The following is a 27600-nucleotide window of genomic DNA, read 5'->3' on the forward strand; positions in this document are numbered from 1 at the left end:
TGCTGAGATATATCATCTCCGCTGTACTGAACCATATTGACATCATGCTGAGATATATCATCTCCGCTGTACTGAACCATATTGACATCATACTGAGATATATCATCTCCGCTGTACTGAACCATATTGACATCATGCTGAGATATATCATCTCCGCTGTACTGAACCATATTGACATCATGCTGAGATATATCATCTCCGCTGTACTGAACCATAATGAGATATATCATCTCCGCTGTACTGAACCATATTGACATCATACTGAGATATATCATCTCCGCTGTACTGAACCATAATGAGATATATCATCTCCGCTGTACTGAACCATATTGACATCATACTGAGATATACCATCTATGTGAATAAGCAGGATCTGCTGACCTGTCCCAGTGACACATAGAGGACCTTCATCAGGGTCTCTCTGTCATCGGGCCCAGGGGAAGGACAGACAGGCTCTGTGGTGACAGGGGGCTGGACTGAGGTACCATCCCTCTTCTGGTTCCAGCCCTGAGGGCCCCACTGAGAGAGCAGCTTCGCTAACCTTGGGAAACATCGTCAAGCATCAAACACACATCAATCAATCAAAACGTTATTTATAAAAGCCTTTTAAACAACATTTGTCACAAAGTGCAGGAATGGAGGGTCAGACAAAGCTATGAATGGAATAGAATAGAATATAATAGAATAGAATAGAATAGAATGGAATGGAATAGTATAGAATGGAATATAATGGAATGGAATGGAATATAATGGAATGGAATATAATGGAATGGAATATAATGGAATGGAATATAATGGAATGGAATATAATGGAATGGAATATAATGGAATGGAATATAATGGAATGGAATATAATGGAATGGAATATAATGGAATGGAATGGAATATAATGGAATAGAATGGAATGGAATGGAATATAATGGAATGGAATATAATGGAATATAATGGAATATAATGGAATGGAATGGAATATAATGGAATATAATGGAATAGAATGGAATATAATAGAATGGAATGGAATAGAATGGAATAGAATGGAATATAATGGAATAGAATGGAATGGAATGGAATATAATGGAATGGAATATAATGGAATATAATGGAATGGAATGTAATATAATGGAACATAATGGAATATAATGGAATATAATGGAATGGAATGGAATATAATATAATGGAATATAATGGAATGGAATATAATGGAATAGAATATAATGGAATATAATGGAATATAATGGAATGGAATGGAATATAATAGAATGGAATAGAATGGAATATAATGGAATAGAATGGAATGGAATGGAATATAATGGAATAGAATGGAATGGAATGGAATATAATGGAATGGAATATAATGGAATATAATGGAATATAATGGAATGGAATGGAATATAATGGAATATAATGGAATAGAATGGAATGGAATGGAATATAATGGAATGGAATATAATGGAATATAATGGAATGGAATGGAATAGAATGGAATGGAATATAATGGAATGGAATGGAATATAATGTAATGGAATATAATAGAATGGAATATAATGGAATGGAATGGAATAGAATGGAATAGAATGGAATATAATGGAATGGAATGGAATAGAGTAGAATAGAATAGAATGGAATGGAATAGTATAGAATGGAATGGAATAGAATGGAATGGAATAGAATGGAATAGAATATAATAGAATGGAATGGAATAGTATAGAATGGAATATAATGGAATGGAATGGAATAGAGTAGAATGGAATATAATGGAATGGAATATAATGGAATGGAATATAATGGAATGGAATATAATGGAATAGAATGGAATATAATGGAATGGAATATAATGGAATGGAATGGAATATAATGGAATGGAATATAATGGACTGGATTGGAATAGAATATAATGGAATGGAATGGAATGGAATATAATGGAATGGAATGGAATGGACTGGAATAGAATAGAATGGAATGGAATATAATGGAATGGAATATAATATAATGGAATAGAATGGAATATAATGGAATGGAATATAATGGAATATAATATAATGGAATGGAATATAATGGAATAGAATATAATGGAATATAATGGAATGGAATATAATGGAATATAATGGAATTGAATATAATGGAATGGAATGGAATGGAATATAATAGAATGGAATGGAATATAATGGAATATAATAGAATGGAATGGAATGGAATATAATGGAATGGAATATAATGGAATGGAATATAATGGAATGGAATAGAATGGAATAGAATGGAATATAATGGAATATAATGGAATGGAATAGTATAGAATGAAATGGAATATAATGGAATGGAATGGAATAGAATGGATTGGAATGGAATAGAGTAGAATAGAATGGAATGGAATGGAATAGTATAGAATGGAATGAAATATAATGGAATGGAATGGAATAGAATGGAATGGAATATAATGGAATGGAATATAATGGAATGGAATATAATGGAATGGAATATAATGGAATGGAATGGAATATAATGGAATGGAATATAATGGAATGGAATATAATGGAATGGAATATAATGGAATGGAATGGAATATAATGGAATGGAATATAATGGACTGGAATAGAATAGAATGGAATATAATGGAATGGAATGGAATGGAATGGAATAGAATAGAATGGAATATAATGGAATAGAATAGAATGGAATGGAATGTAATGGAATGGAATGGAAAAGAATTTAATAGAATGGAATAGAATGGAATATAATGGAATGGAATATAATGGAATAGAATGGAATATAATGGAATGGAATATAATGGAATATAATGGAATATAATGGAATGGAATATAATGGAATAGAATGGAATATAATGGAATGGAATATAATGGAATATAATGGAATATAATGGAATGGAATATAATGGAATAGAATATAATGGAATAGAATGGAATATAATGGAATGGAATATAATGGAATGGAATGGAATATAATGGAATGGAATATAATGGAATGGAATGGAATATAATGGAATGGAATATAATAGAATGGAATGGAATAGAATGGAATGGAATATAATGGAATGGAATATAATGGAATAGAATGGAATATAATGGAATGGAATATAATGGAATGGAATATAATGGAATATAATGGAATGGAATATAATGGAATGGAATATAATGGAATAGAATGGAATATAATGGAATGGAATATAATGGAATGGAATGGAATGGAATATAATGGAATGGAATATAATGGAATGGAATATAATAGAATGGAATGGAATGGAATGGAATATAATGGAATGGAATATAATAGAATGGAATGGAATATAATGGAATGGAATATAATAGAATGGAATGGAATGGAATATAATGGAATATAATGGAATGGAATATAATAGAATGGAATGGAATATAATGGAATATAATGGAATGGAATATAATGGAATGGAATAGAATGGAATATAATGGAATGGAATAGAGTAGAATGGAATAGAATGGAATGGAATGGAATATAATGGAATGGAATAGAATATAATGGAATATAATATAATGGAATAGAATAGAATGGAATATAATGTAATATAATGGAATGGAATAGAGTAGAATGGAATATAATGGAATGGAATAGAGTAGAATGGAATGGAATAGAATGGAATGGTGGTCCCTGGAGTAAGGTATTATTCTATCACTGTCCCAGGGTGTCTACCTTCACTCTGCCAATACAGGTGTGTAACGTTAGGTGAGTGACAGGCAAGGGTAGTGTGGGTCAGAGAGAGTCGCCTGCTCTCAACAGGTACAGTATATGGTGACATGGCTGTGGGATTAGGTATCCATGAGCTGCAGGAAGTAGACCTATAGGTTGAATGGAAGTAGACCTATAGGTTGGGTAGAAGTAGACCTATAGGTTGGGTAGAAGTAGACCTAATGGTTGGGTGGAAGTAGACCTATATTTTGGGGAGATGTAGTCCTATAGGTTGGGTGGAAGTAGACCTATATTTTGGGTAGAAGTAGACCTATAGGTTGGGTAGAAGTAGACCTATAGGTTGGGTAGAAGTAGACCTATAGGTTGGGTGGAAGTAGACCTATAGGTTGGGTGGAAGTAGACAAGGCAGGGGCTGATTTCAAGGTTTTACTGCTAACCTACAAAGCATTACATGGGCTTGCTCCTACCTATCTTTCTGATTTGGTCTTGCCGTACATACCTACACGTACGCTACAGTCACAAGACGCAGGCCTCCTAATTGTCCCTAGAATTTCTAAGCAAACAGCTGGAGGCAGGGCTTTCTCCTATAGAGCTCCATTTTTATGGAACGGTCTGCCTACCCATGTGAGAGACGCAGACTCGGTCTCAACCTTTAAGTGTTTACTGAAGACTCATCTCTTCAGTGGGTCATATGATTGAATGTAGTCTGGCCCAGGGGTGCGAAGGTGAACGGAAAGGCACTGGAGCGATGAACCGCCCTTGCTGTCTCTGCCTGGCCGGTTCCCCTCTCTCCACTGGGATTCTCTGCCTCTCACCCTATTACAGGGGCTGAGTCACTGGCTTACTGGTGCTCTTCCATGCCTTCCCTAGGAGGGGTGCGTCACTTGAGTGGGTTGAGTCACTGACGTGATCTTCCTGTCTGGGTTGGCGCCCCCCCTTGCGTTGTGCCGTGGCGGAGATCTTTGTGGGCTATACTCGGCCTTGTCTCAGGATGGTAAGTTGGTGGTTGAAGATATCCCTTCTAGTGGTGTGGGGGCTGTGCTTTGGCAAAGTGGGTGGGGTTATATCCTGCCTGTTTGGCCCTATCCAGGGGTGTCCTCGGATGGGGCCACAGTGTCTCCTGACCCCTCCTGTCTTAGCCTCCAGTATTTATGCTGCAATAGTTTATGTGTCGGGGGGCAAGGGTCAGTCTGTTATATCTGGAGTAATTCTCCTTTCTTATCCGGTGTCCTGTGTGAATTTAAGTATGCTCTAATTCTCTCTCTCCTTTTCTCGCTTTCTCTCTCGGAGGACCTGAGCCTTAGGACCATGCCTCAGGACTACCTGGCCTAATGACTCCTTGTTGTCCCCAGTCCACCTGGCCGTGCTGCTGCTCCAGTTTCAACTGTTCTGCCTGTGGCTATAGAACCCTGACCGGACGTGCTACCTGTCCCAGACCTGCTGTTTTCAACTCTCTAGAGACAGCAGGAGCAGTAGAGATACTCTGAATGATCGGCTATGAAAGCCAACTGACATTTACTCCTGAGGTGCTGACCTGTTGCACCCTCTACAACCACTGTGATTATTATTATTTGACCATGCTGGACATTTGAACATCTTGGCCATGTTCTGTTATAATCTCCACCCGGCACAGACAGAAGAGGACTGGCCACCCCTCATAGCCTGGTTCCTCTCTAGGTTTCTTCCTAGGTTCTGGCCTTTCTAGGGAGTTTTTCCTAGCCGTGCTTCTACATCTGCATTCCTTGCTGTTTGGGGTTTTAGTCTGGGTTTCTGAACAGCACTTTGTGACATCGGCTAATGTAAGAATGGCTTTATAAATAAATTTGATTCAAAAATCAATGTGATTGATGAAGTCAGGACAGACATGGATCAGGATAAAGGGCAGTGTTGATATCAAGACATGCATCAACAGGTGGTATGACCCCTGTTGGTCTACTTCTGACCCAACCTATAGGTCTACTTCTACCCAACCTATAGGTCTACTTCTACCCAACCTATAGGTCTACTTCTGACCCAACCTATAGGTCTACTTCTACCCAACCTATAGGTCTACTTCTACCCAACCTATAGGTCTACTTCTACCCAACCTATAGGTCTACTTCTGACCCAACCTATAGGTCTACTTCTGACCCAACCTATAGGTCTACTTCTACCCAACCTATAGGTCTACTTCTACCCAACCTATAGGTCTACTTCTACCCAACCTATAGGTCTACTTCTGACCCAACCTATAGGTCTACTTCTGACCCAACCTATAGGTCTACTTCTGGCCCAACCTATAGGTCTACTTCCTCCCAACCTATAGGTCTACTTCTGACCCACAGTAATAAAACATTGGGGATTACCTGTACTCGAAGTAGCAGTCACTTTCAATAAACAAGGGTAGTCTTTCTTTTAGGATCCACTCCACTCCCTGTTCTCTGTCCAAGCACTGTTAAGACAATGATTATTATTCTAATTTAGATGATGTCACACACACACACAGGTGTCTGATTTCATAAAACTCCATATCATTAAATCAACCAACTAATCTGATGAGAAACTTGAAAATACTTGAATTTTTTTTTTTTTAAAGCAATCCTCTTTAGTTTGATTAAAACTTATGAGGGCAATGTAGTGGTTGGCAAATCAAAATCAAAGTTGATTTGTCAATTGAACAATATACCATAGGTGTTAAAACAGTACAGTGAATTAATCACTTGGAAGCCCCCCCCCCCCCCCCACCCACAATGCAGTATTCTATGTCAAGATGACATTCTATAAAGGAACAGGAGAATGTGAACTGACCAGAACAGTGTAGTGGTTGTCCACCACAGGTCTAGCAGTCAGCTCTGTTGGGTCAGTGAGAGGTTGTGATTTAAAGTACTGCAGGGCTGACCTGATCCTCCTAGACAGAGCCTCTGCTGCATCACTGACCACCTCAAACCCACCAGTCGCCTGGTTGTACTGTACACACTCAGGGAACGACTGGGTTGGAAGGAAACCAGGACATATGGGACATTATTTTCTCAGAATCTGACAGAATAGATACAGAGAAAGAGTAGCCCATGTAATTAGTAAATTATCTTAAAATCTGATCAACCGTTTGAGGAAAGGTGAAATCAAGACAAATCCACAAGCATAACAATTTCCAACATCGTTGTGCTTTACAAAAGTTCAGGCATTCATCCCACAGTGAAAATAACACTTTTGTTACTGAATAAAGTAAATAATATGGCAAAGTAGAAATGTGACCGGATGTTTACAGGTAGACTGAGGAAGCAGTTAAAGAAGTGCACCAGAACATCATCAGAAGCCAGACAGTCCTCCTGTGGACATCGAACAGAAGACATCGGTTAATTTGTTTTCAATGTGTTGATATGGGGGGGGGGGGGGGGGGACTACAGCATTCACTTTAAATCCCTTGCCAGAACCATAAAGTCATATTAAAAGTTGTTCAAGTAACAGTACAGTAGTCCATAATGTGACATGTTGAAACGTTTAGAAAAAGGTATTCGTTTTTTAATATATATATATTTTTATAAATAGGTTACTCACAAAATTATCGATGGTAAGGTAAGGTGGATCTATGGAAGAAAAATTAAAATAAAATTTAAGACAACTGATGCCACCTTCAGATAAACTGGGAACTCGGAAATCCCCGACTTCCAAAGCGTCCAAGACAACCGAAAACTCAGGAAACGAGCTCAAATCATGACGTCGGGGATCTTGAACTCAGAGCTCAAGAAAGAGGCCCGAGTTCCCGACTTGAAATTCCGAGTTGGATGACCGTTCAAAACGATTTTCCCGTCACAAAGCGTTCACCCCCAGTTCTTAGTTGTCTTGAACGCATTGAAGATCATAGTTGTTTTTAACGTTGAAAGTTCTCTCACCGCAGTTTTAATTCAGATTTTTCTAGAATTCCCGGAACTCACCTGTTGTAATCTTCCCCAACATTCTTCACTTTTATGTACTTCAGTTGTCCTTAGTTATAATTCACCCAGAAACCTCAGCCAGGGGGCTCTATACCGAACCCTGAACACCTCTGACCCGCCGTCACCAGACCGTTCAGTGTGTAATTACCGACAGAGGGGTTGCTATGGAAGTGAACTCAATCACATTACAGAAGAGGGGAGCAGTAACTCGTGACGCTGAGGAAACAATAACTGGAGTGCTAGTTTATCCAGTTTTAAAACTACTAAATATATTGCATTTTATTCAGTCTTCTCATAGTAAAGTAGAGATTATTAACCATAGCACGCTACTATGCACACCGACATGTATTCTATTTCAGAGAGGAAATAGACCGTAGTAGTTTCTCAGTGAGTGCGACAGTCAAGTGAACGACAACCAGTAGAGGGCGCCATAACGACAAAAAAAATAATATTTCGACACAGCGGTGTTATACAAAACACATTGTCAAATCAAATCAAAGTTTATTTACCGAATACAACAGGTGTAGCTTTCTTACAGGCTTTAACCAATAGTGCAAACAAAAAAAATATTAGGTAGGTAAAGAAATAAAACAATAGTAAAAAGACAGGCTATATACAGTAGAGAGGCTATATACAGTAGAGAGGCTATATACAGTAGAGGGGCTATATACAGTAGAGGGGCTATATACAGTAGAGAGGCTACATACAGTAGAGAGGCTATATACAGTAGAGTGGCTATATACAGTAGAGAGGCTATATACAGTAGAGAGGTTATATACAGTAGAGAGGTTATATACAGTAGAGAGGCTATATACAGTAGAGAGGTTATATACAGTAGAGAGGTTATATACAGTAGAGAGGCTATATACAGGAGAGGTTACATACAGTAGAGCGGCTATATACAGTAGAGAGGCTATATACAGTAGAGAGGCTATATACAGTAGAGAGGCTATATACAGTAGAGAGGCTATATACAGTAGAGAGGCTATATACAGTAGAGAGGCTATATACAGTAGAGAGGCTATATACAGTAGAGAGGCTATATACAGACACCGGTTAGTCGGGCTGATTGGAGGTAGCATGTACATATATACAGTAGAGAGGCTCTATACAGACACCTGTTAGTTAGGCTGATTGAGGTAGTATGTAGATATGATTAAAGTGACAGTGCATATATGATAAACAGAGAGTAGCAGCAGAGTAAAAAGAGGGGTTGGTGGGTGGTGGGACACAATGCAGATAGTCCGGCTATAGCCAATGTGTGGGAGCACCGGTTGGTCGGGCCAATTGAGGTAGTATGGACATGAACGTATAGTTAAAGTGATAATGCATATATGATAAACAGAGAGTAGCAGCAGAGTAAAAAAGGGGTTGGGGCACACAATGCAAATAGTCCGGGTAGCCATGTGATTACCCATTGAGGAGTCTTGTCTTGGGGGGTAAAAACTGTTGAGAAGCATTTTTGTCCTCGACTTGGCACTCCAGTACCGCTTGCCAGGCAGTAGTAGAGAGAACAGTCTATGACTGGGGTCTTTGACAATTTGTAGGGCCTTCCTCTGACACCACCTGGTGTAGAGGTCCTTGATGGCAGGAAGCTTGGCCCCAGTGATGTACTGGGCCGTACACACTACCCTCTGTAGTGCCTTGCGGTCAGAGGCCGAGCAATTGCCGTACCAGGCAGTGATGCAACTGTAGAACCTTTTGAGGATCTCGGGACCCATGTCAAATCTTTTTAGTTTCCTGAGAGGAAATAGGTTTTGTCGTGCCCTCTTCACGACTGTCTTGGTTTGTTTGGACCATTCTAGTTTGTTGGTGATGTGGACACCTAGGAACTTGAAGCGCTCAACCTGCTCCACTGCAGCCCCGTCGATGAGAATGGGGGAGTGCTCGGCCCTCCTTTTCCTGTAGTCCACAATCATCTCCTTTGTCTCGATTACATTGAGGGAGAGGTTGTTATTCTGGCACCACACGGCCAGGTCTCTGACCTCCTCCCTATAGGCTGTCTCATCGTTGTCTGTGATCAGGCCTACCACTGTTGTGTCATCGGCAAACTTAATGATGGTGTTGGAGTCGTGCCTGGCCACACAATCATGAGTGAACAGGGAGTACAGGAGGGGACTGAGCACACACCCCTGAGGGGCCCCTGTGTTGAGGATCAGCGTGGTGGATGTGTTGTTACCTACCCTCACCACCTGGGGGAGGGGGGGGGGCATCAGGAAGTCCAGGGTCCAGTTGCAGAGGGAGGTGTTTAGTCCCAGGGTCCAGTTGCAGAGGGAGGTGTTTAGTCCCAGGGTCCTTAGCTTAGTGATGACCTTTGAGGCCACTATGGTGTTGAACGCTGAGCTGTAGTCAATGAACAGCATTCTCATATAGGTGTTACTTTTGTCCAGGTGGGAAAGGGCAGTGTGTAGTGCAATAGAGATTGCATCATCTGTGGATCTGTTTGGGCGGTATGCAAGTTGGAGTGGGTCTAGGGTTTCTGGGAGGATGCTGTTGATGTGAGCCTTGACCAGCCTTTCAAAGCACTTCATAGCTACGGACGTGAGCGCTACGGGTCAGTAATCAGTGTTCTTGGGCACAGGGACTATGGTGGTCTGCTTGAAACATGTTGGTATTACAGACTCAATCAGGGACATGTTGAAAATGTCAGTGAAGACACCTGCCAGTTGATCAGCACATGCCCGGAGCACACGTCCTGGTAATCCATCTGGCCCCGCAGCCGTGTGAATGTTGACCTGTTTAAAAGGTCTTACTCACGTCGGGCTACGGAGAGCGTGATCACACAGTCGTCCGGAACAGCTGATGCTCTCATGCATGCCTCAGTGTTGCCTGCCTCGAAGCCGAGCATAGAAGTGATTTAGCTCGCCTGATTTAGGCTCGTGTCACTGGGCAGCTCGCGGCTGGGCCTCCCTTTGTGGTCCGCAAGCCCTGCCACACAAGACGAGCGTCGGCGCCGGTGTAGTACGATTTGTCCCTGTTCACATGCCTATGAGACAACGGCAAATAAAATATGTAAAAAGTACAACTTTATTAAAATAAATGTAGACAATGTACAGAAACATTGATATAAAAACCATGGAAATTCAGTTGAGAAGAGAAAACAACAATCTGGTAACGTCGATGGAGGAGCCCAGCATTCAGCAGCCATTTCATCTCTGATTGATTCTCCTGTCTCGGCTCCTCTCAGACCCATAATTAAAAACATATCCAAGCTAAACACATTTTAAAAAGGGGACAGGAAGTACAAATAATTGCAAAACAACTAAACATTAAAAAAAAATTAATTTTAAAAAACACATTCACAATCTCCTGACATTGCGTTTGCTCCGAGCGCTCCCGGGAAGAACGTCCATCTTGCTGCGTCTCTTGGCAGACAGGCTGGCGCATTCTCTGGATCCGTGGAAGGCACAAAGGCAGCCGGTACAGAACCGGAATCCACAGTCAACGCTGCTACACACGGCCTCCATCTTCACCGAGTGACACCGAGCAGGGTGCCGGCACCGAGGGCAGGGCTTCAGACATTCGTCGGTGAAGAGGGTTTTGGCCACCTAGGAGGACGGAAAACAAAATATAAAAACAGAGATTAGAGTGAGTGTCCTAACAGAGCTAGTGTCCTAACAGAGCTAGTGTCCTAACAGAGCTAGTGTCCTTGTCTACAGGGAAGGATCCACAACCTAACAGAGTGAGTGTCCTAACAGAGCGAGTGTCCTAACAGAGCTAGTGTCCTAACAGAGCTAGTGTCCTTGTCTACAGGGAAGGATCCACTACAACAGAGCTAGTGTCCTTGTCTACAGGGAGGGATCCACAACCTAACAGAGCTAGTGTCCTTGTCTACAGGGAAGGATCCACAACCTAACAGAGCGAGTGTCCTAACAGAGCTAGTGTCCTTGTCTACAGGGAGGGATCCACAACCTAACAGAGCTAGTGTCCTTGTCTACAGGGAAGGATCCACAACCTAACAGAGCGAGTGTCCTAACAGAGCGAGTGTCCTAACAGAGCGAGTGTCCTAACAGAGCTAGTGTCCTAACAGAGCTAGTGTCCTAACAGAGCTAGTGTCCTAACAGAGCTAGTGTCCTTGTCTACAGGAAGGGATCCACAACCTAACAGAGCTAGTGTCCTTGTCTACAGGAAGGGATCCACAACCTAACAGAGCTAGTGTCCTTGTCTACAGGAAGGGATCCACAACCTAACAGAGCTAGTGTCCTAACAGAGCTAGTGTCCTTGTCTACAGGAAGGGATCCACAACCTAACAGAGCTAGTGTCCTTGTCTACAGGAAGGGATCCACAACCTAACAGAGCTAGTGTCCTTGTCTACAGGAAGGGATCCACAACCTAACAGAGCTAGTGTCCATGTCTACAGGGAAGGATCCACAACCTAACAGACCTAGTGTCCTTGTCTACAGGGAAGGATCCACAACCTAACAGAGCTAGTGTCCTTGTCTACAGGGAAGGATCCACAACCTAACAGAGCTAGTGTCCTTGTCTACAGGGAAGGATCCACAACCTAACAGAGCTAGTGTCCTTGTCTACAGGGAGGGATCCACAACCTAACAGAGCTAGTGTCCTTGTCTACAGGGAAGGATCCACAACCTAACAGACCTAGTGTCCATGTCTACAGGGAGGGATCCACAACCTAACAGAGCTAGTGTCCTTGTCTACAGGGAAGGATCCACAACCTAACAGACCTAGTGTCCTTGTCTACAGGGAGGGATCCACTACAACAGACCTAGTGTCCTAACAGAGCTAGTGTCCTAACAGAGCTAGTGTCCTAACAGAGCTAACAGAGCTAGTGTCCTTGTCTACAGGGAGGGATCCACAACCTAACAGAGCTAGTGTCCTAACAGAGCTAACAGAGCTAGTGTCCTTGTCTACAGGGAGGGATCCACAACCTAACAGAGCTAGTGTCCTTGTCTACAGGGAGGGATCCACAACCTAACAGAGCTAGTGTCCTTGTCTACAGGGAGGGATCCACTACAACAGAGCTAGTGTCCTTGTCTACAGGGAAGAATCCACTACAACAGAGCTAGTGTCCTTGTCTACAGGGAAGGATCCACAACCTAACAGAGCTAGTGTCCTTGTCTACAGGGAAGGATCCACAACCTAACAGAGCTAGTGTCCTTGTCTACAGGGAAGGATCCACAACCTAACAGAGCTAGTGTCCTTGTCTACAGGGAAGGATCCACAACCTAACAGAGCTAGTGTCCTTGTCTACAGGGAAGGATCCACAACCTAACAGAGCTAGTGTCCTTGTCTACAGGGAAGGATCCACAACCTAACAGAGCTAGTGTCCTTGTCTACAGGGAAGGATCCACAACCTAACAGAGCTAGTGTCCTTGTCTACAGGGAGGGATCCACAACCTAACAGAGCTAGTGTCCTTGTCTACAGGGAGGGATCCACAACCTAACAGAGCTAGTGTCCTTGTCTACAGGGAAGGATCCACAACCTAACAGAGCTAGTGTCCTTGTCTACAGGGAAGGATCCACAACCTAACAGAGCTAGTGTCCTTGTCTACAGGGAGGGATCCACAACCTAACAGAGCTAGTGTCCTTGTCTACAGGGAAGGATCCACAACTTAACAGAGCTAGTGTCCTTGTCTACAGGGAAGGATCCACAACCTAACAGAGCTAGTGTCCTTGTCTACAGGGAAGGATCCACAACCTAACAGAGCTAGTGTCCTTGTCTACAGGGAAGGATCCACATTTGGCTGATTTGATAAACTTACAGCAACGAGGCATCATTAAAATAGCGACATTAGTTGGATGTGTGTTTCGAATGCTGTTTTAATTCATCGCGGCCATAAACTAATGTCTTATTTTTTATTAAATATACCTGAAACGTAGGGCCACATAACATGACACAGGGGACTCACCTGTATGAACAGGTCCTGTTTGCTGGCTGAGTTGTGCTGGACGGGGGTTGAAGTGCCCGTTCCTGACTGGGGGGTACCGCGGATGCTGGTACTGGGGGTCCTGGACTGGGCCTGGACTGACTTCAGGACAGACCGGCTCGGCAGGGTCAACCTGGTCTCTGCATCAGGGACATGGACTGCACTGCCAAGCTGCGCACACACACACACACACACACACACACACAGGGAATGAACAGTGTTGGTGAAAGTAGCCCTGTATTAAATATATATAGAACATCTGAGCCTCTTTATGAATACAGCTCCAGTCAGTAGGAGTGGTGATCTAGGATCAGTTTGTCCTTTAGACCCTACTGAATAAGACGACACGGAACTGATCCTAGACCCTACATGGACCGATGGGACCTGATCCTAGATCCCAATGAATAAGACTACATGGGCCTGATCCTAGACCCTAATGATGAAGACTACATGGACAGATGGGACCTGATCCTAGATCCTAATGAATAAGACTCATGGACCTGATCCTAGATCATAATGAAGAAGACTACATGGACAGACGGGACCTGATCCTAGATCGTACTGACTACATGGACAGATGGGACCTGACCCTAGATCATGATGAATAAGACTCATGGACCTGATCCTAGATCATAATGAATAAGACTACATGGACAGACAGGACCTGATCCTAGATCAGCACTCCTACTGAGACACTAATAATAGTGGCCCCAGACAAAGTGCTTTTCTAGATCAATGCTGAAACACGGTTACAGGAGACAACCTCACCTCCAGAGAGGCCTTGACGTCCATCAGGTAGTGTCTCCTCCTGCGGCTGGACATCTTGTTCTGAACTATGATCTCATCCCAGCTCCGGGACACCTGACCGACCCTGTAGACCAGGAGAACGAACACACGCGACAATGTCATGACAATGACGTGGTAATAGAATGTTCTAGCAAGCGTTTTGATTACACATATATGTTTGCACACATATATGTTTGCACACATATATGTTTGCACACATATATGTTTGCGCACACACACACACACACACACCTTTCAGAAAGTATTCATATAGCCCTGGGCTTATTCCACATGTTTCGTTGTGTTCACAGCCCTGAATTCAAAATGGTATTGTTTCTCACCCCTTTTCACACAATACCCCTCAACAAAATGACAAAGTTATATCAATGATGTCGCTCTTGCTGCGGGCGATTCCCTGATCCACCTCTACGCAGACGACACCATTCTGTATACTTCCGGCCCGTCCTTGGACACTGTGCTATCTGACCTCCAAACGAGCTTCAATGCCATACAGCACTCCTTCCGTGGCCTCCAACTGCTCTTAAACGCTAGTAAAAACCAAATGCATGCTTTTCAACCGTTCACTGCCTGCACCCGCACGCCCGACTAGCATCACCACCCTGGATGGTTCCGACCTAGAATATGTGGACATCTATAAGTACCTAGGTGTCTGGCTAGAATGTACTCTCCTTCCAGACTCATATCAAACATCTCCAATCTAAAATCAAATCTAGAGTCGGCTTTCTATTCCGCAACAAAGCCTCCTTCACTCACGCCGCCAAACTTATCCTAGTAAAACTGACTATCCTACCGATCCTCGACTTCGATGTCATCTACAAAATAGCTTCCTACACTCTACTCAGCAAACTGGATGCAGTCTATCACAGTGCCATCCGTTTTGTCACTAAAGCACCTTATACCACCCACCACTGCGACCTGTATGCTCTAGTCGGCTGGCCCTCGCTACATATTCGTCACCAGACCCACTGGCTCCAGGTCATCTACAAGTCCATGCTAGGTAAAGCTCCGCCTTATCTCAGTTCACTGGTCACGATGGCAACACCCGCTCCAGCAGGTGTATCTCACTGATCATCCCTAAAGCCAATACCTAATTTGGCCGCCTTTCATTCCAGTTCTCTGCTGCCTGTGACTGGAACGAATTGCAAAAATCGCTGAAGTTGGAGACTTTTATCTCCCTCACCAACTTCAAACATCTGCTATCTGAGCAGCTAACCGATCGCTGCAGCTGTACATAGTCCATCGGTAAATAGCCCACCCATTTTCACCTACCTCATCCCCGTACTGTTTATATTTATTTACTTTTCTGCTCTTTTGCACACCAATATCTCTACCTGTACATGACCATCTGATCATTTATCACTCCAGTGTTAATCTGTAAAATTGTAATTATTCGCCTACCTTCTCATGCCTTTTGCACACAATGTATATAGACATGTGTTTTCTACTGTGTTACTGACTTGTTAATTGTTTACTCCATGTGTAACTCTGTGTTGTTGTCTGTGTCACACTGCTGTGCTTTATCTTGGCCAGGTCACAGTTGCAAATGAGAACTTGTTCTCAACTAGTCTACCTGGTTAAATAAAGGTGTTCTCAACTAGCCCACCTGGTTAAATAAAGGTGTTCTCAACTAGCCTACCTGGTTAAATAAAGGTGTTCTCAACTAGCCTACCTGGTTTAGATAAGTATTCAGAGCCCTTTGTTACGACACTCCAAAATGGGCTCGGGTGCATCCCGATTTCCTTCGATCATCCGCGAGGCGTCGCTACAACCCGATTGGAGTCCCACCTGTATCCAATTCAACAGTTTGGACATTGATTTTAGAGAGAAACACACCCGTCTATATGAGGGTCCCAGAGTTGACAGGTTATATCTGAACTACCCAGACTCTGTCTAGAGCTGGCCGTCCGACCAAAATTCTCAATAAATTTGCTACAATTTCTATTTAAAAAAACCAACCTGTTTTCACTGTCATTACGGTAAGGGAAAAAAAACATACATTTAATCTATTGTTTTTTAAATTCAGGCTGTAAACACAACAAAATGTGGAATCAGTGAAGGGGTATGAGTCCTTTCTGGAGGTACTGTATTAAAATCCTCACCTATAGACATCTTCAGAGGACAGCTGATTGAGAATCTTAGCCAGGATGTGTCTGAGGTTCTTCTTCTTCAGCTCGGTAAAGATGTCTACCTTCCCCAGGCCCATCTTCCTGCCGATCAGCCCAGCCAGGGGCATGGTGGTCCTGAAGGCCTCCTTCTCAGAGACCCTCAGCAGTTCCTCCAGACTGGTGCGCTCCAGCAACATCCTGGATGTCCTCTGGGACAGGGCCCGGACCATCTGCAGGGCCGGCGTGAAGGACAGGTCCTCTAGCTTAGCGGTGGTTGTTGTTGTGTTCGGCGGCGTCACATCCGGGAAGACGTCACTGTCGTCATCCTCCTTGAAGATGCTGCGCTCCAGATGTTCCTGGGATACGATGTTCTTCTTCTCTCTGCGATGAGTTCTGTGGCCAGCCAGGTTCCTCACGTCCCGGTCCCCCTCCGACTGGGAACCCCCCTCTCGGAGAGTGGAGAGGCGACGCTGGCGCTCCAGTCTGGACCTGATGATCAGAATTTTTGATGATCATAAACGACTTCACAAAAAAAAAAAAAATGGAAGCAAGCAACAAACTGAATTACACCAAGTACAACTAAAATTATTAAATATGACAATTATTAGCTACAAAAACACCATAAACATACAACACTAAAAACGTTCTACAGCAATGTTTCACAACTCAACTTTCTCAACCCCCTCCCCCCAAACAGCACACATTTGTATATACTGTTGAGGGTACTCAAGGATTGGCGATGAGAAACACTGTTCTAGGGCGTTCAACGGAAGTCAAAAAGCCATCTAGCCTACCTCCTCTTCATCGTCTCAGCCAGCCTGCTGGGGGTCTCCTTGCACCTGGAGCTACCCGACGACAACAGCAGCAGCTCCTGGAAAGAACCATCATTGTCTACCGTGGAGTCCTGGGATTTATCCAGAGCCAAGGAGCTGAAGCCGCTGTCCTCAGACACAGAGCGGTTGTAGTGTTTACGAGTAGGGGTGGAGGAAGGGGTGTCAAAGTGGTATTTAGGAGCAGGGGTGCTCAGGACACTCAGGCTGTCCGAGAGGTTAGCCGCTACGTCGTTGTTGACCGGAGTCTGGAAGTCGTCTCTGGCCGAGGGCGTTAATCTGCTATAGCGCGGGGTCTCCGGCATCTCCGTGGTAAGGAGGTCTGAGGGACCGACGCTCTCTTCCAGGTCTGCATCTGAGAGCGACGTAGCACAGGCCTTTCTCTCAAAGAGAGTGACGTTGGCCATGTTGCATTTGCCATCTTCGAGTGTCGAGGTTTTTACGAGAGAGAAGAGGAGGCGCAGTTTCCTGCCGGACAGAAGCACGTCTTCTGGTTTTAAAGTGCTTGAAGCCAAAGCGCCAATAGTAAAGGCACCCGGCGAGTCAAAGACCTCAGTTGAGCCGTGTTCGGTTCTCCCGTTGGATGACGAGTCAGTCCCTGTAGTGCGCGGCGTTTCTGTATCGTCTGCAGTTTTAGACACGAGGAGACGTCTTCTCAGCAACGGCTCTCTCCTGGATACTTTAGGCGTTTCGCACCAGCCGTTCTTCAACGGCTGCTCCTTCAGGAAGTCTTTCCGTGGACTTCTGACGGCCGCTTGTCGTCTGTTCTTTCTGGGTGACAGAGGTTCGCATTTCCGTGAAACGTTCTCTTTAGGCGTTTCGTGATAACCGTCATCAGAAGATAAACACTTCGAGAGGTCAAAATCCTCTCCGCTCTCAATCTTAGAGCTGTAGCCGCTGTCCAGGTATCCGCTGTCATGACCAGCTCCATATTGCGGGTCTTTGAGGTTGTGGAAATTGACATCTGGTCTGAGACAGTGCTCCATACTCCCTTTCAGATGTAGAAACACAGATATTTCACCGGGTTGACGGGTCTGGCGTTTCAAACTGATCTGTGAGAAGACAATTGGAAAAACTATGCAGTTAGACAAAAAGGGTTAAGTCACTTTTGTTGTAAACAAGCTAACTAGCTAACGTTAGCTTTAAGTTAATTCATGTAGCTAGCTAGTTAGCTCAAATTAAACAAACATGTAAGCTGTACTCAATTTTGGTAAATACAAATATATCTAGATATATATAATATATCTATTTTTTTTATAAAATTAAAAAGTGGTCAATAGTTAACAGGTTATGAGAGTAGTTACTTTTAAACCTTCCAAGTGGATAAAACAAACAGCCAGAAGCTAACTAGCAGTCGACGACAGTGACAACAACTCCGTAGTTACTATGCTGTCGATAAACGGCATTTAAATCCCGTCGTTTTGGGGGTTTTAAACTGTTCCGGCTGGATATCTCCATGGCTCCCAGTCGCCCGCTCAAAACTGCACTGCGACCGCCAAAAAAAACCCTCGACTGAGGCCGGGGACACTGGCTCCTTCTCTCTCCCTAGAGACCCATTAGCCCGCTGGCTAGTTGGCTGACTGACTGGCTGGCTAGTTGGCTGACTGGCTGACTGGTTGGCTAGCTGACTGGCTGGCTAGTTGGCTGACTGGCTGACTGGTTGGCTAGCTGACTGGCTGGCTAGTTGGCTGACTGGCTAGCTGAAAGGCTAGCTGACTGGCTGGCTGACTAGCTGAAAGGCTAGCTGACTAGCTGAAAGGCTGGCTGACTGGCTGGCTGACTGGCTAGTTGAAAGGCTGGCTGAATGGCTGGCTGGCTTACTAGCTGAAAGGCTGGTTGACTGGTTGGCTAGTTGACTGGCTGGCTAGCTGACTGGTTGACTAGCTGAAAGGCTGGCTGACTAGCTGAAAGGCTGGCTGACTGGCTGGCTGACTGGCTAGCTGACTGCTTGGCTAGCTGACTGGCTGGCTGGCTGGCTGACTGGCTGAAAGGCTGACTGGCTGGCGTCAAAAACAAAAATGTTAAAAAGCAGTTGCAATTTCAGAATGTGATTGCAATGTAGAGTCCATTGTTGTATTATTACTAGTTAGCTTTGCTTGTTAAACAATTGGATTACTAGCTGAAAGTTAATATATTAAATGTTAGCAACTCACCTTGAAATACATACTAAAATGTAATACATATATATATACAAGCCTGAGACAGACGTTAACGTTACGTAGAAAACTAGTTAACGTTACTTACCTAGTTATTGTTTCAGAAAGAAAGTTAATCCGTGTCGAAGTGTTTACTAAACTTCTAGCCAAAAGGCAAAATGTCGGACATTGCAAAGAGATGTATCGTGTTGTACCCGTACACAGACGACAGTCTCCTCGTCCTCCTAATGAACTGTGTGTTTAGGACTGAGATGTTTTCAAATCTGGTGCAAGTCTCACTCCACATCTCGCGATGCTTTGTTTTCCCAAACACACGCACTGTAGTCTGGGAGGTAATTCTCCTTCTTTCATTCAACTACCGGACAGTGTAGATTGCTGTGCGTTTACCGAAACTCTCCGGTTGATGTCAACACAAGATTGTAATCACTCATTCTTGCATGTGATACCCTCGTTTAGGTTGCCTAGTAACATCTAAACTGCAGACATGGTGGCCACTAAGAAAACTGTGAGTTTGAGATTGGAAAAATCGTTCATTTATTATAGAAATGTTTGCGCACATCCTTAAACTTAATCGGTGATGGGTAAATGTTCATTTATCCCAGTGTTGAGTGACCAAGCAGGGTCCGCTTTCGGGTTAGCGAAGGAACTTTAGGCTTACGAGTGTCTACGATGCGTCTTTCCTAGGTCGCTAGATGTAACATGCGTTTCCCGAAACACCACGACAACGTTCGGTAGGTGCGTCGTTGCGGAATGTGTAATCAAGGCAGCGTTCATTCTCGGGTAAGCGTTCTCCGTTCAAATACATTTGACCTAATAGTAAAATGAAACCCCATTGAAATGAACATTACATTGACTTAGATATCAGGGAAATATGTAGGCCTGTGTAGCATATACCGTATTCACTTTAATGCAGTCATAGCGGTTTTCATTTTAAGCATATTTTCTAACCTTGCTTGTAAAAATTATAAAGACATTGGCAACTGTGTATTTGTAGTCAACTTCGTTGTGAAGTTATCGGCGGTCACACAGAGACAGATCCACATCTGGACTCTATGTTTAGCGAGATCTTCTGTGTATAAAGTGACGCAGTAGGGGGAAAAAACGCAGGCAACGACGCACTTGGCTTTTTCTACGAGTGGTCTGCGGCAGTCGATAAATAACTCGCGTTTAAGTACAACTTTAGTAGTGCTGGTTTTAGGGAAACGGCTCGGAGGTTTTAACATTGCTCATACGAAGGTTCTAACGATGAAGTTAGTCGTAAGATGCTTTTGTGAAACCGGGCCCTCGCCTGGTCTATATTGACATGCCATGATGCATGTGTAACCGATGTGAAATGGCTAGCCAGTTAGCGGTGGTGAGCGCTAATAGCGTTTCAATCAGTGACGTCACTCGCTTTGAGACCTTGAAGTAGTTGTTCCCCTTGAGCTACAAGGGCCGCGGCTTTTGTGGCGCGATGGGTAACGATGCTTCGCGAGTGACTGTGGTTGATGTGTGCAGAGGGTCCCTGGTTGGGGCGAGGAGAGGGACGGAAGCTAGACTGTTACACATGGACTGTCTTGTGTTCTGTCATAAAAAAAAAACAAAGTTAACCTTTTTTATTTAACTAAGTAAATTAAGAACAAATTCTTATTTACAATGATGGCCTACAATGGACGAAGTTGGGACAATTGTGTGTCGCCCTATGGGACTCCCAATCACAGCAGGTTGTGATACAGCCTGGAATTGAACCAGGGTCTGTAGTGACTCCTCTAGCACTGAGATGCAGTGTCTCAGACCGCTGAACCAGGGTCTGTAGTGACGCCTCTAGCACTGAGGTGCAGTGTCTCAGACCGCTGAACCAGGGTCTGTAGTGACGCCTCTAGCACTGAGATGCAGTGTCTCAGACCGCTGAACCAGGGTCTGTAGTGACGCCTCTAGCACTGAGATGAAGTGCCTTAGACCGCTGCGCCACTCAGGAGCCTATTTATGCAGTCGTGGGCTAAAAGCAGCCCGAATGTCAGAAGGCCAACTTTCCGACAGTTGGTCTCTAAATCAGTTTCTCTCCCCAGAAAAAGTCCCTGGAGTCCATCAACTCTCGTCTTCAGCTGGTGATGAAGAGTGGTAAATACGTACTGGGCTACAAACAGACTCAGAGGATGATCCGCCAGGGCAAAGCCAAGCTGGTCATCCTGGCCAACAACACACCTGCTCTCAGGTAACTACACTGATCCAAAAATATAAACGCAACATGTGAAGTGTTAGTCTCATGACATGAACTGAAATAAGACCTCTCAGATATGTTCCATACGCGCAAAAAAGCTTTTTCATATTGAGTTCACAATTAGTTTTTTTAAAAACCCTGTTGTGAGCATTTTTGCCTTCGCTAAAAATAATCTATTCACCGGACATATCATGTGGCATATCAAGAAGCTGATTAAACAACAACATTGGAGCGGCAGGGTAGCCTAGTGGTTAGAGTGTAGAGGGGGCAGGGTAGCCTAGTGGTTAGAGTGTAGAGGCGGCAGGGTAGCCTAGTGATTAGAGTGTAGAGGGGGCAGGGTAGCCTAGTGGTTAGAGTGTAGAGGCGCCAGGGTAGCCTAGTGGTTAGAGTGTAGAGGCGCCAGGGTAGCCTAGTGGTTAGAGTGTAGAGGGGGCAGGGTAGCCTAGTGGTTAGAGTGTAGAGGCGCCAGGGTAGCCTAGTGCTCGTCGTCCTCACCTCACCAGGGTCTTGACCTGAATGCAGTTTGTTGTCGTAACCCGACTTCAGTGGGTAAATGGTCACCTTCAGTGGCCAATGACGCGCTGAAGAAGTGCTCTCTAGACGGATGAATCCCCGGTTCCAACTGTACCCGGTGCGTTTGGCGTTGTTGTGTGGTCAAGCGGTTTGCTGACGTCAACGTTGTGAACAGAGTGCCCCGTGGTGGAGGTGGGGTTATAGCATGGGGCAGGCATAAGCTACGGACAACAAACACGATGGCGATTTGAATACACAGGGATGTAGATGATGAGATCCCGAGGCCCCATTGTTTCAGCACGACGATGAATGGCCCCATGTCGCAAGAAATCTGTACACAGTTCCCGGAAGGCTGGTAATGTCCCATGGCCTGCATACGCTCCTCCACTCTGGATCGACATGTAGGACTGTGTTCCAGTTCCCGCCAATATCCAGCAACTTCAACACAGCCATTTGAATTAGAGTGGGACAACATTCCACAGGCCACAATCAACAGCCTGATTAACTCTTATGTGAAGGAGATGTGTCACACTGCATGAGGTAAATGGTTTGTCACATCAGATACGGACTAGTTTTCTGATCCACGCCCTTACCTTTTTTTGGATAAGGTGTCTGTGACCAACAGATTCATATCTCTGTATTCACAGTTGTGTGAAATCTATAGATTAGGGCCTGATGAATTTATTTCAATTGACTGATTTATTTGAATCAGGTGTGCTACTACTTGGCTGGCGCAGAAACCTCTTTCCCTCAGGGAAGATTACGCAGTCCTGCTCAGAACTGATATTGAACTAAAGTGAACCCACCCTAAAAGTGACTGGGCTCAGCACTGATATTGAACTAAAGTGAACCCACCCTAAAAGTGACTGGGCTCAGCACTGATATTGAACTAAAGTGAACCCACCCTAAAAGTGATTTGAACTCTTCTCCCGGTAGGAAATCAGAGATCGAGTACTATGCGATGCTGGCTAAGACTGGGGTCCACCACTACAGTGGGAACAACATAGAGCTTGGCACGGCCTGTGGAAAGTACTTCAGAGTCTGTACCCTGGCCATCATTGACCCTGGTGAGTGTGTGTGTGTGTGTGTAAACTGTTATTCTCTCACTACTGGTTTCTAGAATGTAACTTGTCATTATTTTCTAATCATCCACAGGGGACTCAGACATCATCAGGAGTATGCCTGATCAGCCACAGGGGGAGAAGTAGTCTAGTTGCTTCTCTTCCGTTTCTCTGTAGATGTATTTTGGTATAAATAAATCGACTTCAAGATGACCCAGTTGTTTTTGTCATATGTTTAGTCATTGACATGTAATTGTAGTACAATGGAAGAAATTGTGGAAGAGACTAAGAAATGTGGGCACTCGTGTTTTTTTTTTTTTCTACATCAAGCTTGCATTGTAATGAAGAGGGTCACCCCCTGGCGTTGGGTCACCCCCCCCCCGGCGTTCAGTCACCCCCCTGGCGTTCGGTCACCCCCCTGGTGTTGGGTCACCCCCCTGGTGTTGGGTCACCCCCCTGGTGTTGGGTCACCCCCCCGGCGTTGGGTCACCCCCCTGGTGTTGGGTCAACCCCTGGCGTTCATGGACTGTAGTAGAGCCACAAAGGCCAAAAGGCACAATACCATCTTCACATGTCACAACTAGTGTATCGGACTCTCCTGTAATAAACATTACCACTTTTAGATGGGGCCCATATAATTGTCCCAACAGTCGACAACAATTCCTTCACTGAAATAATAGATTGTTAGTGGTCACTCACAACACAGCAATATAAATCTGTCATTGGGTACTGTCAAACTCTCAGAGCACAGTCCAGGGATGTATTCATTCTGCCTAATGGGTTCAAAACATTTCCCAACTAAAACTATAGTTGCTATTGGACAAATACAAGTAGGATTCGTTTGCTTCTGTTTTTAAGAGACCCTTTTTTTTAACAACAGAATCGTCAGAATGAATACACTAGTTCAGTGTGTTCTGGTTGAGTTCAGACCCTCTACAGCCCATCCTAATGTTCCAGTTCAGTCTCGGTGTGGGTTGGTTCACGACTTCCACTCCAGACGTTCTAGGTTTCTCCAGAACATTAGGACGAGACTACAATGTAATCGCAAGACTAGTCAATTCACTTGTGTTTGGCCTTAGTGGCCAGAGCCTGTAGGTTAGCCGGTCCTCCCCACACTGTCCCGAACACGTCCCTCTCAGTCCTCAGGGCCACCTCCAGGGGGAGCTCTCTCCCAGACACCACCACGCTCTTTATGGCTCTGATGACCGGGGCTGGACCCGCGGTGTAGCATCCCAACCACTGCTCTGCCTCCAGGAGGGCATTGGCTCCAGACCCAGCCAGGGAACCTTCCAGGACCCCGTCCGCAAGCCCAATCTGAAGCCCCATCTCTGGGTCTATTTTCAAAGCGCCACCCAGCATCTTCAGGGCGTTCTGGCCGCCTACGATGCGTACCAATCTAGCTGCACCGCCCCAGCCAGGGACCAGACCCATGTGTTTATGGACAAACTGGATCACACCGCCCGGCGCCATCAACCTAGCAGGGAGAGACCGGGAACGTTTGTTTTTACAGATGTTTTTTTATATTTCTAGAAAATGCCTTTTTATGTGAACTCTACTTTTCTCCACTATCTGGATGTAGGCCTAAAAGTTAATAAACACAATGGTGATATCTATGGACAGTGAGTCACGTTACTGTACCTAAAGTCACAGGCAGTAGTGAGTTCAGCTCCTCCCCCCAGTGCGTTCCCTTCCACCAGAGCTACAGACAACAGAGGTAGCCTTCAACAGAGAACACGTGGGTTAGTGTGGCACAGAGCATCTGGTGTGACACGCCGATCTAGAACCTTCTACCACAGAGGGTAGTGTGTAACTACCTCAGTAGTCTGGTCAGGGCATTCTGCATGAACGTACACATCTTCATCCCATCCTGAAAGACAAGATGCTTCGTTTTAGACCAGGAGGTCCAACTCATTCCATGGAGGGCCTGGTAGTGTCTGCTGGTTTTTTTTGGGGGGGGGGGGTGGTTTCCTTTCAATTAAGACCTAGACAACCAGGTGAGGGGACTTCCTGACTAATTAGTGACCTTAATTCATCAACCAAGGAAGGAAAGAAAGACACTCGGCCCTCCGTGGAATGAGTTTGACACGTGGTTTAGGAAGTCGGATTGGATGGAAGTAGGAGTGCCCCAATACAAATGGGACTGAATAAAAACTGTTCACTGAGCTTTCTACTGGTCTTTCAGAGAGAGAACCTCAGAGAGACTGACCTGAGGGTTGGATATATCTCTGACAACATTGAGGACTGACCTGAGGGTTAGATATATCTCTGACAGCATTGAGGACTGACCTGAGGGTTAGATATATCTCTGACAGTATTGAGGACTGGCCTGAGGGTTAGATATATCTCTGACAACATTGAGGACTGACCTGAGGGTTGGATATATCTCTGACAACATTGATAACTGACCTGAGGATTGGATATATCTCTGACTGCGTTGAGGACTGACCTGAGGGTTGGATATATCTCTGACAACATTGAGGACTGACCTGAGGGCTGGATATATCTCTGACAACATTGAGGACTGACCTGAGGGTTGGATATATCTCTGACTGCGTTGAGGACTGACCTGAGGGTTAGATATATCTCTGACAACATTGAGGACTGACCTGAGGGTTAGATATATCTCTGACAGCATTGAGGACTGACCTGAGGGTTAGATATATCTCTGACAGCATTGAGGACTGGCCTGAGGGTTAGATATATCTCTGACAACATTGAGGACTGACCTGAGGGTTGGCTATATCTCTGACAACATTGATAACTGACCTGAGGATTGGATATATCACTGACAACATTGAGGACTGACCTGAGGGCTGGATATATCTCTGACAACATTGAGGACTGACCTGAGGGTTAGATATATCTCTGACAACATTGAAAACTGACCTGAGGATTGGATATAGCCCTGACTGCGTTGAGGTCTGACCCAGAGCAGAATGTCCCAGCAGCCCCCTGGATGATGAGACCTTTGCCCTCCGTCCACTCCTCTAGCTGGGACACCCTCTCCTCCAGCTCCACCATCATGGAACCTGGAGAAAACAGGGTAGTGTTCAGTAGGGATAAAACGTTTTGAACCTGAGTGAAACAGGGAGGTACAACCTGAACATGTTCAATATGACATTTTAAAAATAAAAAAACGGATTAAACAACATCTCACGGAACGACGGAGACTGTGAGGGGACACAAACAAACACACATTGTTTTGTTGTATTGTTAAATGGGTTTGTAATTGTAAGTCCTTGTCCATCAGTGTATCGGTGTTCTGTTGTCATGTTTTGTGTTGTTTTTGTGGACCTCCCAGAATGAGCAGCTGCTGCTTCTGCAAAAGCTAATGGAGATCCGAATAAACAAGTTTTTTTTTTTTGTTGGTCATCTGTTGCAAAACGTCTTGCTACAGTGTGCCCTACTCAACACAACCCAGTTCATTGAGCACCAGCCCCCTTAGTTCCACTGTCATTCTCAGGAGAAACAAAGAGTGGGAAATATAAAGTGAAATATATTTTTCACTCCGTTTGGTGAAGAGAAAACCGAAGAGAATCGGAGTGATATTTAGTCTGAATTGCAGGTCAGCAAAGAGCAACACTCGGATCAATTAATACAATATAACATTAGGCAGTGCTTCCATACCAGAGAAAGCGTTCATGCGAGCAGGGTTGTTGACGGTCAGTACCGCGATGCCCGACTCCTGTTTGACAAGGTCTATAGATCCCCCAGGGAAAGCTTGGAGTTTCTCTCTGATCTCCTTCTCCTGGAACCCCTTGGCAGCGGTGTAAACTGATCCAATGCCCCTGAGGAGGTGCTGCCCCCAGGCACCAGGCCGACTGCCCCCGAGGAGGTGCTGCCCCCAGGCACCAAGCCGACTGCCCCCGAGGAGGTGCTGCCTGGCTGCAGACAGAACCATGCTGCTACCAGGGAAAGGTAGGAGAGAAGGATGGAGGGATAGAAACAGACAGGAGAGGGACTGAGGAAGAGGAGGAGAGAGAGAAACAAAAAGGAGAGGAAGAGCAAGGGAGGGAAACAGAGAGGAATCAGCACTGTTATTGAACTGTAAAACAGTTGGCCAGAGTTGGTTGCTAGGTCGTATGTGTGCAGCTACCAGTCCATAATAGTCCTCTGTCTGTGCTAACTGAGGCAGATAGACAGTAGCTCAGGTCCAAGGGCATGCGTCCGGTCCCAACTAAGAGATCTACGCATGCGCATCTGACCCGTGCAGAGGCACCTTATTGTTGTTGCCTTCGAGCGATGGGCAAGAGCTAGCTGACTAACCATGTCCTTCAGTTATATCCTCTTTATAAAAATGTGGATTTCTAAAAGCGTAGACTTTAACATCCCCAAAAGTACTGTGGAAAAAACGTCCCTAACAACCTGATAATTAGGTGAAATAACATAAGAAGCTACAACTTAAAAACATTCACAAACCTGTGCTGTCTGATAGCTCAATGTTGTGG

At 44.6% G+C, this 27600-nt stretch overlaps 4 protein-coding genes across 5 annotated transcripts in view; 1 reads left to right on the top strand and 3 right to left on the bottom strand.

Annotated features, from left to right (window-relative positions):
* LOC139394312 (regulator of G-protein signaling 22-like) overlaps nucleotides 1–10440 on the bottom strand; it is a 40879-nt gene extending 30439 nt beyond the window's left edge. Inside the window, exons 1-6 of the mRNA XM_071142350.1 lie at nucleotides 10350–10440; nucleotides 7216–7244; nucleotides 6924–6986; nucleotides 6466–6645; nucleotides 6024–6109; nucleotides 382–541 (exon numbers count right to left, since the gene is read on the bottom strand). Of these exons, the coding sequence (XP_070998451.1) occupies nucleotides 382–541; nucleotides 6024–6109; nucleotides 6466–6645; nucleotides 6924–6986; nucleotides 7216–7244; nucleotides 10350–10440 (609 nt within the window). The remainder of the gene's footprint in view (nucleotides 1–381; nucleotides 542–6023; nucleotides 6110–6465; nucleotides 6646–6923; nucleotides 6987–7215; nucleotides 7245–10349) is intronic.
* A 451-nt stretch (nucleotides 10441–10891) lies between these two features.
* LOC139394323 (F-box only protein 43-like) lies at nucleotides 10892–18234 on the bottom strand. The gene is made up of 5 exons (XM_071142364.1): nucleotides 17187–18234; nucleotides 16387–16881; nucleotides 14249–14351; nucleotides 13463–13651; nucleotides 10892–11140 (listed from the first exon to the last, which is right to left on the bottom strand). The coding sequence occupies exons 1-5, from the start codon at nucleotides 18206–18208 to the stop codon at nucleotides 10892–10894; spliced, it is 2058 nt and encodes a 685-aa protein (XP_070998465.1). The 5' UTR covers nucleotides 18209–18234.
* A 1493-nt stretch (nucleotides 18235–19727) lies between these two features.
* Nucleotides 19728–23365, top strand: LOC139394316 (large ribosomal subunit protein eL30-like). Its single transcript, XM_071142356.1, has 4 exons — nucleotides 19728–19883; nucleotides 21427–21572; nucleotides 23028–23158; nucleotides 23247–23365. The coding sequence occupies exons 1-4, from the start codon at nucleotides 19863–19865 to the stop codon at nucleotides 23297–23299; spliced, it is 351 nt and encodes a 116-aa protein (XP_070998457.1). The 5' UTR covers nucleotides 19728–19862; the 3' UTR covers nucleotides 23300–23365.
* Nucleotides 23366–23370: 5 nt separating this feature from the next.
* On the bottom strand, nucleotides 23371–27600 carry LOC139394315 (ethylmalonyl-CoA decarboxylase-like). 2 transcript variants are annotated; one of them, XM_071142355.1, is made up of 6 exons: nucleotides 27572–27600; nucleotides 26780–27113; nucleotides 26039–26181; nucleotides 24967–25019; nucleotides 24791–24871; nucleotides 23371–24626 (listed from the first exon to the last, which is right to left on the bottom strand). In XM_071142355.1, exons 2-6 carry the CDS (start codon nucleotides 27051–27053, stop codon nucleotides 24212–24214), a joined length of 966 nt encoding a protein of 321 aa, XP_070998456.1. In that variant the 5' UTR covers nucleotides 27054–27113; nucleotides 27572–27600; the 3' UTR covers nucleotides 23371–24211. The 2 variants fall into 2 exon arrangements, with proteins under 2 accessions (XP_070998456.1, XP_070998455.1); XM_071142354.1 differs by lacking the exon at nucleotides 27572–27600 and adding an exon at nucleotides 27280–27296 and having other exon boundaries at nucleotides 23984–24626.

The sequence above is a fragment of the Oncorhynchus clarkii genome, unplaced genomic scaffold, assembly GCF_045791955.1.
Source record: "Oncorhynchus clarkii lewisi isolate Uvic-CL-2024 unplaced genomic scaffold, UVic_Ocla_1.0 unplaced_contig_8524_pilon_pilon, whole genome shotgun sequence".
In the NCBI taxonomy this organism is placed as follows: Eukaryota; Metazoa; Chordata; class Actinopteri; order Salmoniformes; family Salmonidae; genus Oncorhynchus; species Oncorhynchus clarkii.

Coding starts and splice junctions, on each gene's coding strand:
- LOC139394323 (XM_071142364.1), bottom strand. CDS start 18,208: ATGGAGCACTGTCTCAGACCAGATGTCAATTTCCACAACCTCAAAGAC. Junction 16,882..17,186: donor GCTGAGACGATGAAGAGGAG/GTAGGCTAGATG, acceptor TCTGATCATCAG/GTCCAGACTGGAGCGCCAGC. Junction 11,141..13,462: donor AACAGGACCTGTTCATACAG/GTGAGTCCCCTG, acceptor CCGTCCTCCTAG/GTGGCCAAAACCCTCTTCAC.
- LOC139394316 (XM_071142356.1), top strand. CDS start 19,863: ATGGTGGCCACTAAGAAAACT. Junction 21,573..23,027: donor AACAACACACCTGCTCTCAG/GTAACTACACTG, acceptor TTCTCCCGGTAG/GAAATCAGAGATCGAGTACT. Junction 23,159..23,246: donor CCTGGCCATCATTGACCCTG/GTGAGTGTGTGT, acceptor AATCATCCACAG/GGGACTCAGACATCATCAGG.
- LOC139394315 (XM_071142355.1), bottom strand. CDS start 27,053: ATGGTTCTGTCTGCAGCCAGGCAGCACCTCCTCGGGGGCAGTCGGCTT. Junction 25,020..26,038: donor GGGCTATATCCAATCCTCAG/GTCAGTTTTCAA, acceptor CTTGTCTTTCAG/GATGGGATGAAGATGTGTAC. Junction 24,872..24,966: donor GCCCTGACCAGACTACTGAG/GTAGTTACACAC, acceptor TCTCTGTTGAAG/GCTACCTCTGTTGTCTGTAG.